Source organism: Pseudopipra pipra, chromosome 4, assembly GCF_036250125.1.
Source record: "Pseudopipra pipra isolate bDixPip1 chromosome 4, bDixPip1.hap1, whole genome shotgun sequence".
In the NCBI taxonomy this organism is placed as follows: domain Eukaryota; kingdom Metazoa; phylum Chordata; class Aves; order Passeriformes; family Pipridae; genus Pseudopipra; species Pseudopipra pipra.
The window spans coordinates 20,753,683-20,773,512 of NC_087552.1; the positions used below are offsets into that span (position 1 = coordinate 20,753,683).

Sequence of the window (19,830 nt, forward strand, 5' to 3'; positions counted from 1 at the left end):
AGTAATATAAAAGAGAGCAATTAATACACCACAGTTTAAAAAAAGTACTACTTTGCCCCCAGAAACCCCCTCTAGTCAAGTAGTTGGATTAGGAAAAATAACGAATACTAGTGACAAGATCTTGAGGCCTGGGATACTCTTTTGAGAACCCACAAAACTCAGTGGCATTGCTGTAACCTCACGGAGAAACCAATTCAGACAGACACATTTTGTATTGGTATATTTCAAGAGAAAAGGATCCCACAAAGGACTCTATAAAACAGTTCTGTTGTTTCATTTTTGCAAGTAGCCCATTATCTTGAGCAGGACTCTGCCAAACTCACACATGTGACTACTGCCAGCTTCACGTTTCAGGGTAACAGGTTCTTACGCGTGACCATCGTGAAGCAAAAACATCTGAACATATGCTGACTGCAGCAGTAACTCCATTATGAGTACTGCAACTTTATGATAGTAAGAAATCTCAGTGAGCAAATATGTATTTTGGACAGCACAAAGACCAAAGTATTTCACAATGAAAAGAAACGGTATCGATCACCACAGGTTAGACAACTCACACCTAGTGAAGGAGATGTAGAAAGAAGGAGGCTTTGACAGAGCAAGCCAGACAAATCATACTATATCTAACATCATTTTCTAGGCATTTGTTGAGATTCATAACCTCCTGTGAAGAGCCTAAAACTGAACTCAGTAAATTAATTTTCCTCTAGAACACTTTCACCACAAACATTCTGCCTTTTCTAATACTGTCTATATTCCTGCTTGTTCTTCTTCAGAAATATAACACTAAAAGGATCAAAATATATATGGTTTTTATCAGTTCAGACTAGACATCATGAAACAGCAATCTTAACAGAATGTTTCCAGTCCAAGAAGTCAATTCTAATGCAGCAGAGTTTGTAGAGAAAAATAATCTTTTATTGGACCAGAAGACAAATGGCTCTAAGTAAGGGGAAAAAAATGGACAAGCACTCAAACATTTTACTCGACTACTATGAAATAGTGCTGACAGAATTTGTTTTCCTGTATTCACAATGAAATCCATTTTTATGTGGCATGCTGTGCTGCCATCTCGAGGGCAGAAGACACCTCATCTCAATCATGATTTTCATTTTTGCAGCACTGAGTGAGCAAAGAATATAGATCAAACTTCCTTTCCTCTTCCTCAGTCATTTATAGAAATAAAGAGAGGCTAGAACATCCTGATAACAGCAATCAGACAGTACTAAATACAGAAGAGGGAAATTTCACTTCATCTATAAATTTGGAAATAGGCAGCTTAATGCAAACTTAGTTCAAGGATGTATCTGCCCAACAGTCAGCTCAGACTGGTTCTCTGGCCCTCTGTTAAAAACGTCTTCACAGTTAACTTTGCCATTAATTCACAAAACAAACCTTATACAGGCACAGGACGCTCATTTGAAGAACTTCTTCCCATGTAAGAGAATGTCTTTGAGATCTAGCTTGAGCTTTTGAGAAGGAGAATGGATTGTATCTTTATTGGGGCTGGATAATCAACTTGGCATTCAGAAGCCCAGCTAATCTAGCTGCAGAGTAGAAAACTTGGCTTGTTTAGTCCATATTTGGGACACAGTTGTGTGGGATTCTGATCTTTTTATGGAACACAGAGTGCAGCCCACAACTTGCAGTCAAGAGCGTTTGTCAGCTTCTGGTTTTGATTAAATCCTAACTGATGCAAAACTTTTTCCATCCTTGCTCTTTCAGTGTTCTAGCAAACCACTTTAAGGTAAATTGAAATAGATCAAGCAAGATGCTGCTGTGTAAAGGTAGGACCACGTTTTAAATTTGCACTGTACCCTAATCCAAGCTAACTTTCAAGCCATGATTGCATCTATCAGCTTCTGAGGATCTATCAAGATACTGTCATGGAATCTAAGGCTCTGCAATTGGATTATCATTACTGAGTAGGTAGAAGAAAAACCTTAGGGTAAAACCAGATGCAACTTCTTACAAGATGAAATTATCTCCACAAAACCTTTTTCATTGCTGACCAAGCGCCACAGAATACATCTGTGCATCAGTGGTGCTCTAGATTTCTGCAAGATTTATTTCAACAACAAGAAGTAAAGTCCCATTAAATGAGTGCAAAGAGGAGCTAAGAATTGAACACCTACCTCCTTGAGGGGATTCATAACTAGAATCTATCTGAAAACCAGTAAGAACATGAACTCCTTTTCAGTAATGTTCTCTGACTGGGGGGGAGTAGAGGGGGAGTATCTGTGAATACCTCTGTATAGATACCTACATCTTCTCACTGTCAAAAAGTGTTAAAGACAAATGTTTTGCAACTAGAAAACAATACAAACCTTCACAAACGGAATACATTCTATTTATAAACTGAACATCTTGTTTATGAGAGTGTGTTGCTACTTAACACTGTAGTTTACCTTTATAAACATATTAAAAAGTAAATTCAGCATCAAAGCAGGAAAAAAGAAAAAAGGAAGCAAACTATATGCAGTAATATTCTTTGTCTGTGGTTAGTACCACAAAAAGAGACATATCTTCCCATTGAAGAGTCTTACATAAAGAGTGCAACTAAGCAAAAGTGATTCCACTAAGCTTACCATGTTGAGTGAGGTACTCGACTATATTCCACACAACTATTGGGATACCGTTTTTGCTCAGTCCCTGCTGCTGGAGCTCCAGAAGACTCACGCCAAACACCTTTGGACAAGTTGAGTCCCTCTGCTTGTTCAGTGGAAGCACAGCTATCTTTTTCATGTCCTCCTTCAATCTCACAGCCGTTTTGCTTTGCTTAAAGGAGGAAAAAAAAGTGGATTAGTCACATTTCCTGTAGAAGGTTGCACAGTCACAACATTAAGCACACATATCAAAACTGGCTTTTACACTCCAGAATAAGGTTTTGGTCTTACTTTCTTTTAATCTACAGGAAAAATATCTGTGAAGTAGGAAAAGAAAAATTAACAAAGAAAGAAACTGGAAAAGGAACAAGAAAAGCGTGTAGGTAGTCTGTAGTTAACAGAGAAAGACTTTTATAGGCAAGCTTTCTACTAGAATAACAAGTAACTAGGAGTCACAGGAGACTGCTCCTGTAACTCATGAAGTTCACATGGATTACAAAAGCAACCGGACAAACACAAAGAATCCCAACACACCACCATTAGTTCAGCTTGTCTCCAGGATGCCTGTCAGGGAGAGTACTCTGGGGAAGGTTTACTACACCCTTCTTCCAAATGCTATTCATTAGGGATTCATTTTGGCCACCGTCAGGTGAGATGGACCCTTTTGAAAGATTTTACGTTATGTTTAGTATCTGCTAAGTCTGAAATTTAATTACTGAGGTTTTAAGCTTAGAAACGGACTATGTAATCTAATCACACATAATAAGGGGGGTAGAAAAACAACTCCACAATAAACCCTTAATCCGATAGGTTCTTCTAGAGGCACAATGTTCTCAAAAGTTTTGAGTTGCAGTGGCAGGGAAAACACAGGAATACAGTCAACAAAACCCAGAGGAATAAAATAACACATGATAAATTTATAGGATCCATAATAGGCAGAAATCTAAATCAGCCTACAGCATGACATTTGGAAAGACCGTTCAAGGCAGAGCAGCAGCATCACCCATCACAGTCGTGATCACACTGCAGAAGTGGGGGCCACTGCTACCACAGAGTTCGAGCTCTTTGTCCACCACTTGCATGGTGCTTGAAAATGAATTTATTCCTACTGTGTTTCATTAACAAATCGCTAGTAGAAACATAGAGAATACTGTATGGTAACACAAAAATGTGCTCAGACTCTTGACTAAGTCTTGGCATTTTATTGTATTAAGACAGATTTTAGCATGGTATACCTGTTTTATTTTAAAAAAACTTTAAAATCTCTTCAGTTGTGAGTCCATATTTTTACTGTAGCCTGTAAGCTACATGAACATCTGCATCGGTGCTGTATTAAACATGACTGCCCTTCTTTCAGACATAAAATGATACGGCAGTTCACCCACTTTGCTGTGCTTTTTCCATTAAACACAGCTATTTGAAGCACATGTGTGTTCTACAGTCCCAGGTCCTATGCAACACACCTGATATTTACAAGAGACATTGTTTATATAAACATCATAAATATGTTTCACTATTTGTGAAACAGAATTGCAACATTGCATTATTGTGACCACCTTATAAATATTTATGATAAACAGTACACTTACTAGTGTTTGAACTAAAATCTGACCAACATTAAAATACCACATTTCTTTCAAAGAGACATGTTCCCATTCAAGATTAATGAATAATAAATGATTTTTATTCCAGGCAGATACACGCCAAGGGAAAAATCGTCTAGCCTAGGTTAAATTCAGAAGACAGCAAAAATCCTTTGAGCAGTTTCTGAGCAGCTGTGATGCTCAGAGAGCTTTTCCAATTAAGGCCTTCAATTAGCCTCACAATCTTGCTCAGTTACAGCATTTCCAGCCTGTTTCAGCATTCGAAAACCTGAATAACTGAGCTGGACTTACTTGGGGAAACTCACTATTTAAATTTCCATAAGAGCCAACAGACGTTTCCCATGTTTCTGGAAACATGGGAACTGAGAAAATTTTCGAGCTTGTTTCACGACCTGGAGAGGCTGCGCTAACTAGAGAACAAAAAATTACGCGGTTATCCAGAATACACATCTAACCAAAATCAAAATAAAATCATCCCCTCAAAACAGCTCTGAAACAAAGAGTTCAGTGTTACGTTGCCTTATAGATGGAGGATCCGACTTTACACTGTGAAACCGTGTCCAAACATTAATGCCACTGTTAGTGATCACAAGACTGGGAAAGTAACTTAAATCATCCCTGCACGATGCCGCCAAAAAGTGCCGCCCAGACACATGGAGAAAAGCTATTTATACGCCACAGGGACGCACTTTTACAGCTCATCTAGGAACTTTAACGCGGGGAACACGGCAGCGCAGTTGCTCTCTGGCTTAAATAATGGGGGGGGGGAATAAGACCGGCTGGAATTGTCTTTATTAATCTTCACCTCTCCCAAACGAGAGAGCTGCCGAGAGGGAGGGAAGGGAGAGGAGGGGAGCGCTCGGGACGAGCAGAAGGCGCAGGGCCCAGGCCGGGCTCTCCTCCCCCGGCCCCGCGACGGACCCCGGCGGGGCGGGCGGGCGGAGGCTCCTCCAGCCGCCATCCATCCCCCTGCTCCCTGGCCGCGCTCCGCAGCCGCTCCCCCGGCAGCGCCGCCCCGTCCCCGAGCCCGTCCCGCCGCCAGCCCCTACTCACGCGTACGGCCAGCGCCCCGGCCCCCATCTCGGCTCCCGCTCCGCCCCGGCCGCCCGCCCTCGCTGCTCCCGGCGGGCCCCTCCCGGCGAGAGCCGCGGCCCCGAGGTGCCGCCCGCCGCCCCGGCCCGCCCCGCGGCCCGCGTGGGGAGCGGGGTCGTTCCCCCGCCTCCCTCCGGAGCGGCCGGGAGGGCTCGGCGGGGGCGGCTCTGCCTCCTGGAGCCTCCCCGGGTCATGGCGGCCGGGCCACGGGCCCGGCGGCTGCACCGGGCGGTCCCTGGGCATCGCCGAGGGCCCGGGCCGGGAGCTGCCGCTCGGAGCCCGGTGCCGGGCGGGGAGGGAGAGGAGCCGCTCGGCCCGTGTGCGAGCCCGGGCTCGGGCACAGCCGGGCCGCCGCTGGAAGGGTCTCCGCGACGCCGCGTTCAGCCCGGTAACGTTAGCGGGGCTGCGGGAGGAATCGCAGCCGGGCAGCCAGGGAAAACAAACCTTCCTGCGCCATGGCACTGCCAGGGGCCCTGCGGAGCACGGCGCGGGGCAACGCGTGGCCTGAGTTTGGAAGGTGTGAAGCAGTGCAAGCGTAGCCCCCGTCCCCCCTGTGAGTGTCCATCTAGGGATACGTTGGTGAAAGAAGTGAAAAGTTAAAGCAAAAAGTGGAGGGCAGGACACTCTTCACATCTAGCGCCTGCCGGCAGTCACGGCATGGTGGTGGTGGGAAGAAGAATTCGCTCCCCCGTCGCCCTTCTCCCGGTCGCCGCAGCCTGGAAGCAGTGTTTGTCCTAGAAATTAAAAGTGCATTTCAAAACAGAACTGTAGAGTTCTGGTGTTTCAAATGTTCGACTTTTGTTTGTTTGTTTGTGGAAGAAAAGCACCCACATTTTTATTTCTGTATCAGATGTAAGCACTGCTCGGCAGGGCCTTAGCATTGGGATAGGAGCAAAGGTCTTTGGAAAGCGTCTCTCAGAAATACCCGCTTCTGGTACATGGACAAAAGGAAGTCTGTCCAAATAGAGTAAACAGAAGGAAAAAGAAAATTTTATCAAACCTTCTAGATGAGGAAAATGCTACCTGCAGATCTGAGTTCTCATGCACAATTTCTATTTTATTAAGAACTGTAATCACAATCTCCTTCATGCTCAGTTTTTGTTTTCCTCTCTAAGGCAGTCTAACCCAAAATGACTAATTTTCAAGTTGGCACTTGTACAACAGAAAGTTAGACTTAGTGATAGTTAATTTTGGTGTTTTAATTTCACTTTAGGACTCTTAAAGTGAATTGATGTAACAGCCTCCTCCATCCTCCTCTTTACTGTAAGCCTCTAATGTACTTTTCACATAGATCACAGATTGGTCTTTTCTTCTTAGTCCTAATTGCAGCTTCACCATGAAAACCAATGGCATGCTTCAAGCTGTAAGCCAGAGAGGGAATGATGAGAAACTGCAGCTCTCTGGAGACTTCACTTGTGAGTGAAGAGTTCAGACATGAACCCACAGTAAACAGAAGCTACGGTGTTAAGGTTTCATCAATATACGTTGAGAGGTAGCAGGAACATCCTATAAAAACCAAGACCAGAAGACAAGCATTACCATCTCTTAATCAGAGCCTTGAAAGTCACGCTTCTGCTAAGTCACTGGAGCACTTGGGGCTATGATGTGCTGGTAACTTTTCTCTGGGTTAATAAAGACACTTCTGGACTTGCTTAAAGTCTTGAGAGAGCTGAAGACCAGCATACTCATCTCCTGTGTGGCAGAAGAATCAAAACCAGACTGAAACTTCCTCAATGCCTTTGTCCCCTCACAACTTTTCCTCATCAGCACCCCACAGGGCCAATGACCCCTGTGCAGGGCAGAGTAAGATTCACCTGAACTTTTCCTAACCCCAGCCTAGGAGTAAATACATTCCTTCTTGCGCCTTTCACCCTTCCCAGAGGGACGTGTTTCCATATATCCTGATGTTCTTCTCCTCCCTTTACTGAACCACCACCCTTCAGGATGACGATTCAAAAGAAAGGTGTGATGAATGGGGAACAGCAGTATTCTGGCACCACAGAAATCAGCCAAGACCTTCTGTGGTATTTGACTGTAGGTTGCACCCTACTCAGGAAACCTTCACTGTTTTCCTTTAAGCAATTCAGAAAACCCTTAGAAAACAAAAAATCAGAAGCAGCCACACCTATCACAGAGAAACAGAAAACTCCCAAAACCCAACAATAGAAAAGCATACCTCTGTACCTCTGAAATGCTATTTCATTTTTTCTGGCTAAGGTGTTGCATCAAACAGCTGTCTCTTCCCTTTTCTACTCCTGAGGAATTTTATACTGCATGAACAGAACAACTGCAGGATGCATGCATATTTATGCAACTTGTCATAAACTATGTCTAGAGCCACGAGAGCTCAAATCAGAGCAAATGCATTGTGAAAGACTGATGAAAAGTCTGTGAGACCCACCAGTTGTGTATCCCTAGCTTTTGTGACATATCATGCCTACCTTCCTTGGGCCACACAGTTGTTTCCTTTAGTTCTCAACTATTCTGTTATCATCTGTGTGCAAGAATAGCTCGATGGCTTTTTAGCATGCCTGTCTTTTTAGGGGAGCCAAGAGAATATATTCTCTACCTGAGATACACACCTCCATCATTTACTCTCTAATTCCACATAACTGCTAAAAGCTAATGTAAAAACATTGCAAAGGACAGGCTAATAAAATCATGCAATGAATCAATAGAGGAAGAAAAATATTTTTTTTCCCCTTCCACTTGTTTACAAATAAGGCATTTAACCTCAGATGTTGAAACAACATTCCCGGAGGGAAAGAACAGCTGGGATAGTGTTAGAAGTTCAAAGGAACTGCCTCACACCATTTCTGTGAGTAATGCCTTTGTCTCTGTGATACCATACGCTGCTTAACCTGACTATTATTCATCATTTCCATTGTAACATCAGAATTCAGCACTCATTTCATAACAGCTCACATAAAAGCAGGGTGAAAAGAAGTGAAAGAAGTGTCTACTGCCAGCTCTGGAATCCTTGAACATGACTGTTTCCTCCTGTTTAGCCTAGGTAGCCAGCTGTGGGATATTTGCTGTGACCTTCCAGGGCACTCACGAGAAGGCCAGCCTAGCTAAGCATGGGGCATACTCGAGTGACCTGCATAGTGTAAGACCTGGCAGCTGCAGGTGACAGAAGGAGACAAATCAAGAAATCAAGAAACATGCAAGAGCAGCTCAAAATTGCCAAACTAACACGTTAGAGTAGGTTTAGATTACATATTAGGAAAAAACTCTTTACTGTGGGGGTGGTGATGCGCTGGAACAGGCTGCATACAGTGTTTAGGTCCAGGTTGGGTGGAGCTCTGAGCAACCTGGTCTAGTGGAAGGTGTCCCTGTCCATGGCAGGGGGATTAAAACTAGATGATCTAGAGGTGCTTTCCAACCTGGGCTATTCTGTAATTCTATGATCTGGCTGACAGGTTTGTCTGCATCAAGTAGCTAACCAGAACTTCTCATCCAAAAAGCAGTGACAAGACACCTTTTTTTAAAGAAAATTAAAAGGCATGCAATAAAAAGCATGTGATTTACTTCAATCAAGACGTCTATGTGAGGTATTGAAGTATTACTGAACTGCTTAGACTCTGAAATACAGCTATAATGGTAAGGAACCAAGGAAAAATAAATAGCTATCAAATACCTGAGTCCAAATTAATGTATAGTTTAAGCAGCAGGGTTACCAGCCTACTGAATCAATGAGATGGAGGCAGTCATACTAATTATAAAATTATTTCAAATAATACCAAGTTTCTTCAGGCATACCTAATTGCAAATTTAAACATATCTATGTAAATTGACATTTGCAGATTTGGTGATCTCAGCAATTTTCCTGTAATAACAGTAGTATCGTAAGACTGTGTGATAATTTAGGTTATGATCTAGGAAAAACTGGATTTTTAAAACAGCAATAGAATACCAAGAGCAGGAGCTGCTGCTGCCACAGCAGCTTCTGGCTTGTAGCACAACAGAGAAATCTCTCATCTCCCCATATCAAAACTACAACAAAGCAATCAATTTTTGCCTGGGCAAATTGCTATGCCTTCATGAAGCCATAGTAAAAACCACCATGGTTGTTAAACTTATGTGGGAGAGTAAAAGCATAAAGCATGTTACACAATTTCTGCCTAAATGCAATGCAAGCTGTCTGACAGCCAGACTGCTCCTGAGGATTTTACTTCTCTGTAATGCAGCCTACGCCTTTGTTGCAAAGAAAGAGGGGAGCAAAGACACACCAGCACTTAGGCTCAGCCTGCCAATAGTTGGGGCTAGCAGCACGGTCCTGTATCCTGGTCTCCTGGGTAACCAGTGCTGGAGGACACAAAATAAACAAATATTCAAACAAACTACCTTCGCCAGGTAAAATGTGCCTTCTCACCTGGCAGCTGCAATTTGATCAGTTTTCTGTGGACCATTGCTTCTTAATGGTAATGCCTGCCCTTCAGTGGCACTAGATCAAAATATACTGGGTTTTGGAGTCAGAATAAGGATGACTTTCCCCAGGATGTTGTTCTTGTAAGTGGATTAAACATCTTAAATATGTAAAACTAGTATTAATTTTGGAGGGTTTTGTTGTTTTTGTGAAAAAATACGTGTCTACCTTGCACTTCCACCTGAAAATCAGACAGCGAAGGGACTAGAAACTATCTCATTTTCCCTTCATTGTGTTGTCCAAATGAAGAAACACCAAAATCCACTGGGCAGCAGATGGAGGACAGAAAATTAAACCAGCATTTTTGAGCGCTCTTTTGCTGAAAGATGGAGCAGGGATTTGTTGTGTGACTCTTTTCCAATGTAAACCCCACAGAAACGGCAGGTTGAATTTTTAATGTCTTCACAGCACCTTTGCCCTTCAAGGCAGGGGAGGATGTAGGAGAAAGAGAAATCTTATATGAAAGTAAAATAAAGTAAAAAACCAAATTGTTGTTCTTGAAACACAATTTTGATTTTTACCAGCCCTTGAATAATGTTCTGCTGCTCAACATTACCTATGACAACCCATTTTATTTTTTCCTTTAGAAAAAGTCAATATTTGTTGGGGGCATTCATTACTACATGTGACTCCTCTGACAACAGAACACTCTGAATGATGAGTACTTCATCATATGAATAGCACTGCAAAAGAAAGTACAGAAATAATCAGTGGTGATAAATAGGAGAAAGGATTTATAAATAAATTATTTTTTATTGTAGGTCAACAATGAAAAATGTCCAGTACCTACATTTTGATATAATAGTTTCAGGGTGGGAGAGATTTTTTTTTTTAAGGTTTATGGCTTCTGGTACTTGAAGTTTCATTTTCTTCCTCTCCTCACTCACCTATTTTGCCTTCCTTCCCCTCCAGGTAACTCTAAACACAAATTTCATCTAAGTGCTGCAGTGTTTGGTCTCTTTAGGCCTCCCACATCCTGGAGCAAACCAGTGAGAGCGATTACAGCTATTCACAAAGACAGCAGTTGTCCCAAACTGGTGATGAAAGGATGTATCACCTCATAACATGGATGATGAAAGATGGGATTTTGTGTGCTCAGGCCCCTTTCATCACCCCTATATGTGTGCAAGGCCTAAGTAAATGCTGGCTAAATGAAGGGCTGAGCCTGCTAAACACTTGCCTTTAGCTCAGAAGGAATGGGAGGCTTCACTACAGTAACTTACAGAAAATAAATATGTGTGTGATGTATTTTCTACCAAAACCTTTCAGAGGCTGCCCATTGCTGTGTTATGAAACGGAGCCTGTTAATCATTTCAGCCAAGCTACCACCACTGCCAGCTAAACATCAGATCTGCAGGGCAAGGACCTGCCCGGGCCACGTTTTAGCCTGAATTTCTTCCCTTGGCCAATTGGGACAGAACCTTTGTGGGTATTTGATGACTCTTGAAGTTAAAAACCAAAAATAAAGCAGGTTGTATAACTGTAGAAATGATTTAGCTGACTAAATCAATAGTCAGCTATTGTCTGACTAATCATTAGCACACTAATCTCTACTTAGTGACACACAGGTATTTTTAGAGAGAGGTTTGTCTCTTACTGTTGCTGCAATGTTTTAAAATTAGACTTGGAGTTGCAAGCAGCTCAAATGGTTTGAGGCAAACTACATTACAGAGATGTTTTAATTTCAACAAAGGTAAGAAACATTCTTTTTTCAGACCCAAACATCCCTCAATAATAGAAAATTGTTTAAAAATTAATGTATCTTGCCAGTATGCAGGCTCCAAACAATAGCAATAAAAGGAGGTCCCTGAGTGGGCAAGGATCATAGAGATTCATTCCTGGAGGGAAAGCAGCATTTTCATACCTGGCCTAAACTCGGGCTTACATCTCCATCTTGTGGCAAAAGGGGATGGGTGCAAGGCAGCAAAAGGAAATTACGCTTTGTGGCCGAGGGTAACCCTCGGTTTCTCAATGAACCAAGCAGCAGGGATGCATAAGGCATGTCCTCTTGCTAAAATCTCAGCAAAACTGCATTCCAAAGAGTTTTGCTTGGTGTAGAAAGTGTCTCCATCCCAGCATTGTGCCAACCAATTAAAGAAATCTGCTTGCCATAGTTCAATCCCATCTTACCAGGGGAAACCTAAATTTCATTTAATTTCATGGACTGCTGGTAAGTTTCGGATCAGATCTATTAGTCAAAACCAAGCAAGAAAACCAGAAAAGCACTGCCAGAAGAACTGTACCGTGGGCACAGTGCTGCCCTGCCAGTCTCAATATGCTCGTTGTTTGTGGGTGTCTGACTTTGAGCACACACATTTTAATACACCTACCCCACTTCTGAGACAGACATATTTCAGTGTGGTTAGTGCTTAGGCTGGGTGATGTATGTGGTCCTCCAACTTAGAGCAAGGAAGAGCAGCATGCTGTGTTCCAAAAGTTATAGTTGTGTTTTTTACCCAATATCAGCTACTAAGGCATTTTATAATGAACTCAGAAACACAGGAAGCAGTTGAAATATGGAGACACGAGAAGATCAGAGTGCCAAAAAACATAACAAGCCTACAGTAGAATAAAAAGACTTCGTTGGAAACCCTGTGAGAATAGTAACGAGCTTTACAAGCAAATAAGAAATGTTCATCCCTTCTTTCTCTTCCCATCTCAGCCCCCACCTCAGGTTGTCACTCAACCTTAGCAATTAAATTGTTAAAGAACAACATCTGTAAAAGAAAAGAGAATAGCATTTTTATTCTATTCCACAGTGAGCTACATGGTTTTAAAAATTATGCTTGGTGAAACCTGCACACATTTTTAGAACCAGGCAAATCCAGGCAGCAGCTGGCAGGACTGCAGCATGCTTAAAGATATCTAGAATCCCCATGGGACAAGAGTGTGGGAGCTTGTGCTGCTGTTCAGACACAATTCTGAGGATATTAGTGGGATGTCAACACAATTCCAAAGATGTTCAGACACACTTCTAAGGATATTAATGGGATATCTATCCTATGCAAAAACCCTCAAAAATTTCAGCCTGTGTTTCCTGGCCTAGAACACCAGCACAATCCAGCCTCTATGTCTGGCTACTTCTCTGTACCCAGAGCAGTCCAGAACCTTAGATTTAGACAGATTGAGACCCCACTGGAATCTGGCTGTGAACTGGGCAACATTGTGTGAGCTCAGTTAACACATGGCAGCCTTAGCCTAAGATTTAGGCTTAAGTCAATTGAAAAGAGGATCCAAGCTCTTGAATCTGGGCTAAACTTTGTGAAAAGGTTGCAACACAGCCCAGTGTTTGGGATGCTCCTATATCAAGAGTTCCAGTCACTCCAGGCAATTGTCAGAAAGTAGGCAAGAGTTTCCAGGATTCCCCAGGGACATAAATAGGAAAGAGAAGAAAAACGTTTGAGGACAATAAATGTTTTTGGGGTTTTTTTTGCTATCATATTTTGGTAAAGGAAATATCTCCAATATTACATATCAAAAATGTTCATCTTTCGGTGACCAACTACATGCAGCAGACCAGGTTAATTTTTTTCCTCCTGGAAATTTCATTTTTTATGTGTGTGAGCTTAATCTCACAGGTAACAGAAATCACACGTCCCTTATTGCAGGGTAAAATGAAGTGTGATCAATAGAAGAGAAATATGTAGGCTGGGCCTAAATAAAACTTCTGTACATTTAGTATTTTGTTGCCTTGACAATACAAGTCTGTGAAAATAACAAATAAAGGCTCTGAGTACCAGACTGGAGAGAGCCACATCTGATGCAGGGAAAGGATCCTACCCATTAATTTGTATGAGCAGAGAAGCCTACATGACAGGATTTGGACACTGGAGACAAACCACTCATGAGGGAACTTCCACTTAAGCTCTGTGGTGCAAACGTATAACACTTGCATTTAATCTGACTCTGCTTTAGGAATCTCTGGTCTATGAGGGGTTTGTCATTGCCCATGAGGAGAGCAAATGTCATCCTGTGTGTTAAATCTCTGAGGCCATATTGTGGCCCCCCAGATGCTCTGCAGAGGATAAGAAGGAACATCTTGTGGTGGCTGTCATTGCCCTACAAGTTTTTTTAGTTATATTTTTAATTTATCAGGCATTTACCAAATGTGTAAAATAATTACTTTGTGAGTGAATGGCATTTGACAAGTTGATTTACCATAAAAGTCAGCAATCCCAGCTGAAGCCAGCTCAAACAGTCTTCAGAAAGCAACCTGTAAACAAACCTGTTTTGCTTGGAAATTGTGCATCCTGAAGCCAAGCAAAACTCAGTCACACCAGATTTTGTAAATTTGTCTTTGTCTGGGTTTTACAGACTTCTTTACTGTTTGTTCAGCATCCTGAAAGCTAGTACCAAGGAGAGATCTAGAGCTCAGCAGAGTCTTAGCAGGAAAAAAAAGTTTTCTTCAGATTTTTTTTTTTTTTTTTTTTTTTTTTTTTGTAAAATGTTAGCACACACCATTTGGCTGAAAAACTATTATTTCAAGTCTGAAATTGCCCCACCACAGCGCACTCACATTCTGGCCAGATGATCCCTGTTCCTACCCTCTTCTTTAGCAGAAAGGCCAAGATCTGCTTTAGCTGTAGCCTAATAATGAACTGTGATGAAAATACTAGGATCTGTGTGTTTCCAGCTGAATCAAAGAAAGATCAGTTCTGCTGTTTGAGGTATTGGCATAAGCTCACCTGCAGTACTGCGTTCAGTCCTGCTTCATAAGAGGTTAATTTAAATGAAGACAAGTGCAGAAAAGAACTAGCAGGATCAAATAGAGAGGAGAAAATTCAGCTTGATGTTGGAAAACAAAGACTGGAAACAAATATGATTGCTTGCTGCTACAGTATAGGAGACGCCAGAGAGAGGAGAGAGTTGTATGGAACAAATTTGGAAAAAGTCAAACTGGCTTCTGTGGCTTGTGAATAATTTTAGGGTAGAATACAAATATTTAAAACCTGGTCAAGTGCTGGAGTAGCCTTTTGTATGGAGGAGTAAAGGCCAGAAACCTAAATGGTCTGAAGATGGATTATGTAATGGGAACATTGTTGCAGCAGGAAGCAGTTCCAGGAACCCAGTAAATTTTTTTCCCCATCTGTGGTCCAAGGGCAGACTTGATAGGGAAAGCCACATGACATGGCAATTCTGGGTCACACTGTTTTACAGAAACTGAGTTTCCAAACTGAAATCTTTTTGAGTTTGGGACTTTCCCTTTTTCAGCCAAAGAGACTTATCCACGGGAAGCAGACACATTCCACAAACATGCTCATTTAGTCAATAAGTTGTTTTTCATCTGGAAATTTTCAAGAAGCCCCAGCTCTAACATCTGCTTAGATGCAAACCCCTTGGGCAATAGCCTCCACTCCTTGTTTCTTCAGTGTCAAAGACCCTTGGTGAGATAGACAAATAAGGGATGACCAGGCAAGGGAAGTAGAGAGTTCATCCATCTCGCCATCTCGCCTTTCCATGGGCTGTCTGTGAGACGAGAGGGCAGTGAGTGACTCTGACACACTCAGACAGTGGCTAGGCTGGAGAAGGGAGCGCTGCAAAGATGTAAACCGTGTGATGAATGTGACCATAGAAAACTCAAACACAACTTTGCAATGCAAAATGTCTTAACAGAATACTGCTGAATGAAAGGGTAAAATAATAAATAACAATAAATTATCATTTTCAGTTAACTAGCCATGGGTTGTCTAGATGAAACAGGAGGTATGTCAGGAACACAGGCCACAATAAAAAACACCACGTAATTATTTGAAAAATTCCATTCCAAGAGGAGAAAAAAATGGGATTGAAAAGTTTGGATTTATTTTAAAGATTCCAATACAAAATTGTTCTATTTAAGAAGAAATCAAGTTTTATCCACTGCAGCAGAACCCTTCTCTCCTACTTGCCTGCTCACTCATCCTGTGAGTCATGCAGAGCTCTGTATATCTTATACATCTGGAATAACAAATTTTCTTCCTGGAGAAGATTAATCCTTTGTCAGGTTTTCCACATTTTTGCCACCTACAAGTGTATTGGGAAATGCCATTCAACAAGCTTGAGTTAGAGAATTCAGCTCAGCTCTTTCACAAAGCTTTTTAAAAGCTTGATTATCAGCAAGATGCACGGGGGATGCTCAGCCACATTCATTTCATGATCTCACACTGCCCACAGCTCAGGAGTTCCAAGTACAATGCATAATTTTGGTTTGTAACCCAGCTTCTTTGCAGTGTCAGCTAGTCAAAAAAAACCCCCATGCCCGCATGCATATACACATACACAATATGCTTCCTGCTGCAGAAAGAAAGAGGATTCTCCATGCTTGGGAGTTTCTGTGGGGAAGCAGTGGAGACAGCAGCTCTCCTCCAGCTTGTCAAAGCCTGGCCAGAAAAAAAAAAGGATGTGCACAGATCTCACTCAGACATGACTGATTGCTCTGATTTACTCTTGGGTTGGTTTTTTTTGTTTTGTTTTATTTTTCCCATAACCTTCTTTTCCTGCTATAGCTGACAACTGATTTGGTGTCTTTGCCAGCTCAGAGGCTGTAAGGTAATTTTTACTGTGTCTCTCCCACACAGCGCCTAATGATTTGGAGTCACAGCACCCTTGCCTATAAAAGGGACCATAAAGCGGTGGGGATCACTGCCACTTGCTGTACCTGTCCTGAGTGGAAATGGGAAAGTCTCCATGCACAGATAATTGTGTTTATATTTCACAGACCATAGGGGTAATAAGGGTCATGCAGACAATTGGGAAGGTCAGTGAAAACAACATAGCTTGCATGTAGATGAAACAATTATAAAGTCCAGTTTCCTTGAATAGTTATATTCACCATGACAGGAAAGGAGCACAATCCCCACTTCACAGTAAAGATATAGATAGATCCTGCAGTGCCCTTTTGGCAAGGCCTCCCTATGCTTCATTTGCAACTGGGGGGGCAAACAGTAAGGAAAGAGTATGCCCTGTGAATACCCAAAACAATAGACACCCGTGGCTCTGGCCCCCCAGGGGATGCTTATCATCAAGGACACCCCAAAACCATGGGCAGTCAAAGACAGGACCACAAATGCCCTTCTGACATTTTGACTTAGCACTCTGAGTTAGCAAAGAGTACCCTTGCTTGTAGCATTAGAGAAATTTTCAAAGACAGTGCTGGAATTACAAGGGAGTTTAGATTCTCCAAAGAATTCTGCTCCCAGAAGTACACAGCATACAGAGGTACATAACAGCAGGGAATACAGCATTGATGTGCACTACTCACTGAAGGAACTCTCTGTGCACTCAACCTCTTGGGATCGGTCTTCATGAGATGCCTTAGAGTCAGGATTCAGAAGAGGAGAAAACAACAGCAAGGTAATTTTCATAACTCATATTCTGCTGTGAGTACTTGCTAATAATTGCTTTCACTCTGGATTACGGAACACAACACATGATGGCACACATCTCATCCATTCAACCTCATCTGTTTGCCCAATCTATTTTCTATTCTTTCCCTACCCAAGCAACTTCTTCCTTTCCCACTATTCTGAGTCATGTGCAAAAAAAGGGCACTCTTCAGTATCAGCACAGGAATCTCAGAGAAAACTCACAGATCATTGCCAATGGACTGATGACATTTTCACCTGTCCAGTAGCACAGGTGAAGAAGGGGCCTGGAGTTTGCCGTGCAGCAATCCAAGCTGACCTTTGCTGTCAATTGCTTTTTACAGAGGTTGGCAATGGACAGAAACAGGCACCCATCAGGGCACTGAAAGAAAACCCTCTACTGAGGAGAGCAGTACCAGGGCTCTGCCTGCCAGCTCAGGGCCACAGGGAGGAAATCCCCTTTATCAAGCCACCCTGATTCATGAGAAGTCAAAATAATGACATGAAGGATAACAAGTCCCAGAATAACTCCAATTAGATGCATTTGTGATTAAGGACCTCAGAAGACAGCAGCAGGGGGACTGGAGAAAGGTACTGACCTGAAAAATACCCTCTGTATGCCAATGGGGAGGAAAGGATGGTGTGGCACAGGGAAGCAGGGGAGGTGAGGTCTTGCCCAGCCCAGGAGCTACTCAATTGCAAAATTTCCTCCTGTTGCCTGCAGTGAATGCCCAAGTGCTTCAGCAGTGCTGAAATACTTCACAAGCACTTGTCAGTGGTTTGGACATGTTGAATCATAGGTTAACCAATTAATTGATGAGTACAAGTAGAACACCTGAGGACTAAGGTGCTTGTTCACACCATCACTGCTACCCCATCTGACTGCTATTACAGTTAGTAACAGCCAACAGAAGCACCTCAGTTTTTAAGTCAGCTTCATAATTTATATTCAGACATGGTGCTGAGTGTCTTGTAAGCACCTGATTTTTTTTCCTCCTGTTTGATATTATCTATGTCTAATCTTTAAATCCAGACAGAACTGGTATGTTCTTCAACTGTTTGGTGGTTTTGCTTCAATTTGCTTTTTCTTCTTTTACTTTTCTGTTGAGAGATCTTTAAACTGCTGTCACTTACTGACTTCCTTGTGGCATACATTTATACAACCCCCCAAATTCTACTGCAAAAGAGCACTGTTTAATCTGCATCACTCAGAACTGAGGAGGAACTGTAACACGGGCTGTCTGTACAGCTTTAACTTGACCCCAAAGGCAGATGCATCAATATACAGCCCTTAATGATACAGTATTTTTCTTCAGAGAACCCCAATTTACCACATGAGTAGTGTTTTCATTTCTGTTACTGAGTATCTCACCCTAAGCCTTGTGCTGGACAATCAGGCTGGCATATTTCCTGCAGAAGATTCAGTCAGAGGAACACAAGGGAACAATCCCTCTGTTCATCCCAGCCCAGCCCTTGCTCTAACCACAGTTGCTGCTGAACCCAGTCATTTGTTTCTGCCAGAGTCTAGAGAGTCCTAGAGACATTAAGTTCCTATGCTTGGCTGAGGTAGAGGAAATAGGTAATTTTCATGCTTCCTGCAGGGTTGGTAGGCCTGTAGGCTTACTCCTTTGTGGACACCAGTGTCTCCCCCTTAAAATCCATGTCCATACCTCAGGTGTCCTTGGCTCTGCAGTACTGGAAACAACTGCTTTTTTCCCGGTACTCATTCCCATGTCGATGCTGGCCACTTGTGATTATTCTGTTTCCTTGCCTATGATTTTTTTTAAAAATCTTTCAGTTCCCTGGACCAGAGCAGTGGCTCTGTGAATGCTGGAGAGCAACTAGCAGCAGCATGAGAAATTGATATTCTCTTTTAAAAAAATTAGATTTATAAGTGAGACATCCTGTCCTGGAACACCAAAAAAAGGCCAAACAGAGGAACAAGAAAAGTTTGTTCCTTTTAGCATGAGGGTAAAGCTAGAGTGAATAATAAGGTGGTTGCTTTCCAAAATTTGGGGATGGGGCTGGAGCATCCACGGACCTTCATAATACTCATTTCAGGACAAAACTGCCTTTTCTTGAACTAGATAAGGGATTGTGACTCTGCAGAGCCAAGGGGTCCAAAGTCTTATGGAACCCTGGGAGGGGAAAAGAAATTACAGATTGCCTAGTAGGCATATTGGCATTAATCTGACCTGTGCAAAGGACAGGGACCTTGTCATGTCCTGATGTTCAGGCAGCTCTTCAAAGTGTGGATTGTTATAGCCTCCTATTTAAACATGTAAATTGTATGGTTTATAAAATGCACAATGGTTTTTATGAGCTCATGATTATAGTTTGGGTCAGCTGATGAAGAGGTTACATGCTTGAAGAGATCTATGTCTCTTCATCTGTATTACCTTGCCTGACTTAGACCCAGGTTCAGAAGATCCACAGCCCATATCTTGATGTCAGAGGGAGAAAGGAAATCATGTTTTGATGGTTTTGCAAAGAGGCAGATGGAATGGATTGGCAACAAGGAAGAGAAGGTGATACTGGCCCCCAGATTGGCATAAGGACTAACAAAGGCAAGTGGAGAAGACTAGGCAAAGTGCTGGAAGAAAGAATATGTCTGGTATTTGTTACGAACTTATATGGGATGCTTTGGTGACATGCATCTGAAAAGAGGGCCCCAATAGCTTTGAAACAGATGTGCAGAGCACTGACAAGAGATTTGCCATACAGACTCTGAGCAGATTGCCTGCAGTGAGAGCAGA

The 19,830-nt window shown here is 42.4% G+C and overlaps 1 protein-coding gene across 7 annotated transcripts in view; it reads right to left on the reverse strand.

Moving 5' to 3' along the window:
- Window positions 1–17,921, reverse strand: part of FAM13A (family with sequence similarity 13 member A) — a 139,441-nt gene extending 121,520 nt beyond the window's left edge. For 3 of the 7 annotated variants that reach the window (XM_064651896.1, XM_064651899.1, XM_064651895.1), the window contains exons 1-2: window positions 5,264–5,402; window positions 2,589–2,778 (exon numbers count right to left, since the gene is read on the reverse strand). In XM_064651896.1, coding sequence (XP_064507966.1) covers window positions 2,589–2,778; window positions 5,264–5,290 — 217 coding nt within the window. In that variant the 5' untranslated portion in view covers window positions 5,291–5,402. Of the gene's footprint in view, window positions 1–2,588; window positions 2,779–5,263; window positions 5,408–17,673 lie in introns of those variants that run through there. The other 4 variants (XM_064651901.1, XM_064651898.1, XM_064651900.1 and 1 more) reach the window with 4 other exon arrangements.
- Window positions 17,922–19,830: the final 1,909 nt, after the last annotated feature.